The sequence below is a fragment of the Manacus candei genome, unplaced genomic scaffold (assembly GCF_025592945.1).
Source record: "Manacus candei isolate 608988 ecotype Guabito, Panama unplaced genomic scaffold, ASM2559294v1 h1tg000037l, whole genome shotgun sequence".
NCBI lineage: Eukaryota > Metazoa > Chordata > Aves > Passeriformes > Pipridae > Manacus > Manacus candei.
The window spans coordinates 18,020,879-18,029,220 of record NW_026138085.1 but is presented as its reverse complement, the minus strand read 5'-3'; the positions used below and the strand labels follow the sequence as shown (position 1 = coordinate 18,029,220).

The 8,342-nt window shown below is 36.4% G+C and overlaps 1 protein-coding gene across 1 annotated transcript in view; it reads right to left on the bottom strand.

The window, feature by feature from the left end:
- Positions 1 to 808: 808 nt before the first annotated feature.
- GABRA1 (gamma-aminobutyric acid type A receptor subunit alpha1) overlaps positions 809 to 8,342 on the bottom strand; it is a 41,816-nt gene continuing 34,282 nt past the window's right edge. The window contains exons 9-10 of the mRNA XM_051794141.1: positions 6,999 to 7,201; positions 809 to 3,636 (exon numbers count right to left, since the gene is read on the bottom strand). Coding sequence (XP_051650101.1) covers positions 3,328 to 3,636; positions 6,999 to 7,201 — 512 coding nt within the window. The 3' untranslated portion in view covers positions 809 to 3,327. The remainder of the gene's footprint in view (positions 3,637 to 6,998; positions 7,202 to 8,342) is intronic.

Genomic DNA, 8,342 nt, shown 5'->3' with positions numbered 1-8,342 from the left:
AGGAAAGCATAATAAGTTAATAGAATCTGAGTGCTTCCATTCTTTCCTTCCATTTTGAAGAATCCTTCTGTAGGACTCATGTTTAAGAACCCTGTGAATATTGTTATATACAAATACACAATTATGCCAGCCTTTTGGGTACTCTAAAGCTGTATGGCTGCAATTTCTTGTTTCTCCCTACATAAAAGCACAAGCCTTGCTTTCCAGGATCTTTTTCAAGAAAATCTGAGCACTGAATACACTGGAGTGACTTTTCCTCTCTCTCTTTTTCGATGTGGGAAAGAACAAAGAATTGAGAATTAAAATTTTCAAGCCAGACATATATATATATATTTGCTTGTTGGAACGCTATCCCTACAACTTACTCAGTGAAATATTAACTTTGTACAGCTTGAGGTTCTTTTCTAACAGTCTTTCTTAGACCTGTGTATTTATTTAAACAGATCTCTAACAAATACCCATACTTTTCCTCTCAAGTTCTGTTTTATCTGCTATTTTATCTGGGAGGAAATGTATTGTATTTTGTTCCTACCCTATATCGTATTTCATGTTGTGGTACAATTGTTCATCTGCTTTACTGGTTATATATTGTACAGACTAAACTGTGTTTTCTGAATGTCAAATCAAATTTGGGAAACATTCCTGGGAAACATTTGTCCCTGGGAAACACTGGACAGAAAAATCACATCTATTAAAACTGCATTCATTACCAAATCCACAGAACCTAAGTTTTTGAATTAATAGCAGTTAATCAAGCAATGCATCATAAAAAAGCGGGAACTAAAGAAAACCAAAGTAAAACATTCACTTTCATTATTGAACATTTTTAGCTTTATTATTATAATAGAATTACAGTCTGACATAAAATAAAGAGCTTTTGCTAAACTCTGTAAAGCAATACATGCTTCTGCCATAAACAACCTCTATTAGATTTAGGTTTTATTGCCACATCACTGCACTGAGGTGCAATAAACATTCAATGTCTTCTTTTTAAAATTATCTTAGGAGTAAACAGAAGCTGTCCTCTATAAGAGTGTATCATTATTTTCAAGGAAGACTTACTATTATTACATGGTTTAGCAAAGCATTGTAAAAAAGCTACATAGAGAATACCTTGTCTTTGATAAACTGTGCAGTCAAGTTTATACAGTATAATACTATTGGCATAGACTAACTAAGAGGTGATATAATGCAATCATTGCATAGCAAAAAGCAGACTAGGTAAGTAATATTCACATCTAATGTGCAAAATGCAGACCAAAAGGTAGCTATGAATTGCTGGAAAGATAAAATGCCCTAAATGAACACACTAGTTTAACGCCAAAAATAACAAGATAAACAAGTACACAGAAGTTAAAGAGCCATAGTTTATTTTTTTCTATACATATATCTACACATGATACCAGAGATGAAACATCCCCTTTTAATAAGCTGCAATCATATAACTTATCAAGTTTAGACAGGACTAAATGTTAGACAATGAAGCATTATTAAAAAAAAACAACTTCTCTAAATAAAACATTAATTGTTTCCTTTTGTGGACAGAGGATGTCAACTTTTTGATTTATTGAGAATGAGTTTAGAAAACTGATTGTGAAACTTGACTCTCAGTAGCTGTTTCTCTGGAGGCTCATGTAGCACTGTTTCAAAATCCATTTAATACCATGTATTACACTTTCTTAATTGATGCTTCTTGAAAATATCCACCATTCTTCCCATCTTTTTGAAAAATCTTTTTCTGAAATTTGATTTCTAAGAATCAGCAGTAATGATTCTGACTAGAATTGTTTTAAAGGGAGCACAATACCTGCAAAATGGACATCTTGTATTTGAAGCCCTTACATATTGTTCCTACAAATATATTGCTACAGTAAAAATGAAATGTAGTAAGTTTACTCAATAAAATCTATTTTCCTGTACATTCTTTTATGTATGCTTTCTTTGTATTTAATGCTACATATATTACATCTCTTATTGTAACAGTTATGTTTCAGCAAATATAGCAGTAATATACAGATGAACTTCTGTCTTCACAAATATTTCACCATTTTACCTACCAAATATAATCTCATACTTTAGTGTTTATGCATGACCTGAGCAGACCAGTCGTTAATCTAATAGTATATGTTGGATGACATTGTCAAATTGCAAGCTACTGTACACTTAACCACTTTACAAATGGAATTAATTCCAAGCACTTTCTGCTTATTAATTTTTTTAGGCTTTCCAGTACCACTGATTTATTTTTTCCTCTAATTCAGGCTCTAAATATGTTTTATTGAGCATTTAACAACATATTAAGAGCTAGGAGGTGAATCGTACACAATGTTTTAAGAACACAACTTTAAAAAAGTAAAAAATGTACAATCTCATGCTGCATATTTACAGATATTATTTAAATACTATATTTTATCTTTCTGCTATTCATAAATCTCAGTCTAAAGCTTCTTTTAATGTATCATTTTATAAAAGAATACATTCAACATATCTAGAGCTTGCAAAAATTGTTGTTTTGTTGCTTGTTTTTTTAAAACTCTCTAAAATATAATGATGAGTAAAAGCTATCTTTAAAGCATCCAGGAATTGTTTGGATTACGCAGGTGATAGAGGGAGTTTGGATCTGCACTCGGGTGTGCAACTGGTTTTAAATCTAGTCTAGTGACAACTTAATGCTTGGAACGAGACTGCACTGAGAGCAGATGAAAGCCTTTGTTACCATTGGATCTCATGTGCTGTACAGGGGACAAACTGTACCCAGAGGGAGTAGATTTCCTTTCTCATTAAAGACCATTTAATATTATAAGTCAGGTAGGTTGCAACACAGAAGAGAAAAAGGATTAGGAAAATAACATCTTATGGGATTCAGCAAATGGAAAGTTTTACAACCTTGAAAAGATTATAAACAGTGGTTGAATAAATGGTACAGTCTAGTATGTGCATCAGGAATGTCATAAAGAATATTTCCCCCCTCCCTACAATCCTCTGAATAAAAATATCTTTTTCCCATACCTATACAATTCCTTTTGGGGACATTCAGTACTAAGCTGGCAACAAATGGTTTCCTTCTGCCCCCCTCCCCTCCCATTACACTACAGCTCACTCTTTTCCATTTTCAGAATTACTTTTCCAAAGTATATAACTTATATTGTTCTCTCCCTCACACACAGTTTTTTTAAATATATAGATATATTTTTACTTTTTGCTAAATAAAGAAACCTTTATTTTCTTAAAGACAGAGGCAATGAAGCAAATGGGAATTACTGTATGTGAAAAAGGGAAGCAACTCCCCGAGCAAAAGACAAAACAGAACTATAGCAATAAATGAGGTTATTGATGTGGAGTTTGAACCTTTAGCTGGGGCTCCCTGTTTAAATAGGTAGCCCAGTAGACTAAGTTAAAGATTCCAAAAAGCAGTGGGAAGGCTATTCGTGAGAGTCGGTCAATTTTACTGACGCTGTTAAAAGTTTTCTTGGGTTCTGCAGGTTTTGTTTCTGGCTTAACTTCTTTGGGCTCAATGGTTGCACTTTTAGCAATGGTTGCCAGCCCAGGGTCCCTTGCAATGTTAGGGGTGTAGCTCGTAGCTGCAGCTGTGTATGTGTTGTTTTTCTTAATGAGAGGATCCTTCACTTTCTTTGGCTGAAAAAAGAAGAACGTGTTTTATTCTCGCTATCTTCTCAACAGATACAATTATGAAAAAGCACTATAACATTTTGCAATTAATCCAATTCATGCCACAAAATGTAATAAGCTGTAAGAGAAAAGTTAGCTCTGGATATATGACTCATGCAAAATATTTAGGTGACAACAAAGACAAAATCATCCATTTGTGTTATGTGTGTTAGTTAAACCAAATTAGATCATGGATAAACTTTAACGAGAACTGATAGCTTTAATGGTAATTAGCAGTGACACACCACTCATAGTTCAATATTTCCCTAATCAACTGTGCTTCTCGACCAGAACAAAACTTTACAAAACACAAAAATTCTTAATGTAGCTTTCCAATATTAAGAGAAATAATGAGATGAGTGCTGACACAATTCATACATAAAAATACACAATAAATTATCATGTAACCATGCACTAAAGAGAGGATTATTTAACAAAATGCAAAGCTGCCAGTATTCTACTCACTAATGGTTTCCACCGAAGACACATGCATTATGGATTGGGAACTTCATGTTCTTGTTTGAGTGTTACAGTTGGATCATAGTGGCTGAAATGCCATTCCATATACAAGGACTTAAATGACTATATGATTTTTGCATCCAGCCACTTATATTGCTAAAGCAAGAATGTATTGAATATCTTTTAGTGGAGAAGAATTTATTGCACTTATTTGAATCTATTTTCCCTTGAATCCTTATGTTTTCTAGTATTCTACTTCTGGGATCGAGTTGTAGGAAAAAAATTGAATTTTGCCCTCTGGGTATACCAGTGGCATTCAACTGTCCCAGCTGCAAACAGACCAAACCTTTCCTCCAGCCACTGCCCAAGGAGAAACACAGAAGAGAGATGTAGTGGGTTGTTAAGGAGGTGTAAAGAAAAGTATCACTTTGCTCCAGGTTCCTTCCATTAGGAGAAAACAAACGAACAAACAAACAACAAAACACAGATAACAAAAAAAATCCCTAGAGCTTAAAAATCTTTAGACAGTATTTGCCACAAAAAGAATAGGCAAATGTTATCCATTGTATCCTCTTAGAAGGGGGGAATAAATATGATTAAAGAGAACATATCAGCAGAATGGGATCTATTTTGTCATTTCACCATACAGCAAATAGAATTCCCTGTTTTCAGGAAGCAGTTGTCCCATGGAGGGGGACTCCCAGTAGCAGAGTTTTGATAAAACATTCTTGTTCAAGAGGTGAAGGTTTCAGGGAGCAGCCAGGCTCCTGTGGGATGCTTGGGAGCACGAAGAGAAGCTGCCAAAGCATCCAGGCCCAGCAAAGCATGGCTTGGAGCCCCACCCGGGGAGGAGGAGAAGGCTCAAATGTGAAATTTCTGCTACTCAGTAAGGAAAGGGATTCACCTAATGATTCTGATGGAGATGTTCTTTATTTGATGGCAATAAAATTCTTAGCTGGAGGGTAAGAAAAAGGTTCAAATTTTCTTAGAATATTTCTGTTGAATAGGAGGAACAAACAGGTTGAAAAAAATACTCAGAGAATAAAAAAGGCAATGTGAGAAGGCTTTTTTTTTTTAACGTAGTTGTCTGTCCATTTTTATCTCCCAAGTGGGCAGGCTGCTACCAGGCTCGCTGAGCACGAAGCCAGCCCGCTTTGCTCCTCAGTCGGATATTCTGATGAGCAGCAATAAATGCAGCAGGCAAAGAGCTGCTTCACAGGAGCCTCAGAGGAAACCCCTTCTATGGATTAAAATGTCACCTGAAATCTGAGCCACAGAAAACCCTGAACCAGTCTGGGTCTTAGTATTTTATCTAAAATTCAACTTCCTGAAAAAGCAATATGCCAGCTAATTGGAGCTCTGAATTTGATTAAGCTGTGACACTCCACTCACAGGGCTCCTGCCTCACCCACCTTCCCTCAGGGCTGCAGGCAGGGCACACCATCAGCACCAGGACATCTCAGCTGGCTTCAACAGACAGAAACCCCCTTACCTACTCAGGAGTGCAAAGCAATAAATCTTCCAATATCTTAAACAGTGGTTATTGGTGTGGGATTTTTTTGAAAATGTAATTTTCTTTGAAACAAATGAAATGACTGATTATCTAACTATGTTACAAGGGAGCATATATTAGCAAGGCAATATTTAATATTTAAGGATTAAGTTCTATTAATACAGTTCATTTTTTATAAAAAATGTCAGGAAGACAGAGCAAAGAATCAAAAAATTATTTTCAATGAAAGTATCATCAGTAACTGAAAACTTAATATTCACCAGCAGTTGTGCAGCTCATTATTTTGTTTTCCTACTTCATTCATTTGTTCTACAATATTTTTGTATTAGTTCACATTGTATAACTGTCCCAGTATAATTTCTGTTTATTTCACTGACTTATGCAACTAAAAACGCATACATATATATATATGAATATATTCCTGAATTAAAAACATATCTTTGCACACTGATGACTGATGACTTATATCTGCTCCTCCAAATATTTATTCTGCTGATTATCTAGTTTATGAATGTTCAGGATAGCCAATTCGGCAAGTTAAAAAAACCAACCAAATGAGTTTACTCAGAAGCAGCTGACATGGCAACTCATAGAAGATGGGAAACTTATCTTTGATTCCCTAAATGTTCCTCAACAAGTTCTCGATGCATCTGTGGTTAACAGACCAGGTCTGATCCCAGACCAAAACCAAAGGGAATCAGTGAGATGTTTCTCTAGTGCTTTCAGGGAGGTACAGGATTGCACACCCCAACACAGCTGTCAATGCCTCCCCCTAAACAAATCAATTTTTCCTATAGACCAGGAAAGGAAGAAAAAAACCCTGTGGTGATTTATTTGGTCCTAATGACAGAACAGCCCTCCTGAAATTCATGTTTGGGAGCACTGTACCATGGGAATTGTCAAATACCACAGCCACAGAATTTTTTGCCTACATTTATACTGTATTATTAGTATATTATACTAACATATAGTATATATATATATATATAACATATAGTATATTTATACTATATTACCCACATTTTCTCTTGTTTAAACAGAAAAAAAATCATTGCCTTCCCTTAAATAATACACATTCATCTTTTCTTTTCCGCTGAGTTGCACAAGTCAAAACCTCAGTGGAATATTTCATTATTGACAGCATGAGGTGTCAGCCGGTATGGCAGAAGTAGTATTTAGATGCTCAATGTCTAGGTAATTCTTGTGTAGAAACGCTGCGTGTGAGCACAAGAGGAAATGCTTTTGGAATAATGACTTTCTATCTTAAGTAATAAGAATTTCTCATGGGCTAAAGCCCCTTGCCCTCTGTGCCCAGGCAGGGCCCGTGTGCCCTGTTGGGCTGGGTAAGTGGCGTTACCTTCTCGGGGACGACGCTCTTGCCGTCCCAGGCGTAGCCCCTCTTGGTGAAGTAGTTGACGGTGGCGAACTCGATGAGCGCCGAGAAGACGAAGGCGTAGCAGACGGCGATGAACCAGTCCATGGCCGTGGCATAGGCCACCTTGGGCAGCGAGTTCCTGGCGCTGATGCTCAGCGTGGTCATGGTCAGCACGGTGGTCACTCCTGCAAAGCAAACGGGGCTTTAGGGCCAGCAGCTGGATTTTGTCCTTCATTTCTCATAGATGGAAAAGCCTTTTCTACGCCTCTGATTCTTATAAACTTCCCCATCTGGGTTCAGTTGCTAATTGAGGATAGCAGATTTCAAGTTCTGTGGAAGTTGCAGGATCTTCAAAACATTTTTTATACCTTTATCCTTTACATTGTTGTAATGGAATATTATTTTTAAAGTTGCAATGGAAATAATATCATGGGTTGTGGAATAGATACTACTTTACACTTCCTGGTATTTGAAGATTCAGAGTCACTGTTCTTTACTCGTGCCCTGCAAAGTGTCCTATGGGTGTAACAATTTAACATCTTTAGTTCTTTCTTGCAACAGTTCCAAGATACTGAGAAAACAAATACTCCTCCTTTCATTCTGATTATTTGGTGTAAGCTCCTTCAAAGGTATACTCAAAGGGCACTAAGATTTATGTGTTATTACATTTACTTGAATTGATGGTTTTACAGATTTCTGTCCCTTTATTCACTGGTGCCCAGAAAACAGCAAACATTTTACGTAGGAACAATGACAGTGTAATTTGCATTTCTGATATCAGAGCTTCTCATTGCTAAATCTTGCCCCTTACCTGAGAGAGAACCAGGACTGTACTGAACTCACTCTGCCTGCAGCTGCTTAAAAAATGAATCTCCAAGTGCACGTCAGGCCTTTACATCAAATCACATGTCCACAAGTTACCTTGACAACTGCACTGTCATGGATTGAATGTGTCTGGTGAGTTCATCTTCGCTGCACTGCCAGTGAAAATGAGCAGTGGTTAAAATAGGCCAGATAATGAACAACGTATTTACATGGGAGTGTGAAGGGCTTGAATTATTAGTGCCTAATGAGGAAGCAATTCCTCTTCCCTGAGAGATAAATTTGTCTTTGACTCATTACGAGTGAGCTTATGTTTCTCTTACACAGTAGCAAAACAGGATTTGTAACTTTTATTATCTGCGGTACTAAGTGGACTTAAAAGATGAAAGTTGTGCTTCTGTATGTGTATGTATTCATGCAACATGTTCTGAGACTGTTTCACTGCCATCATGAAATGAAAAAGCTCTCTTGATACATAGCAATGGAGCTAACATAAGACTATTT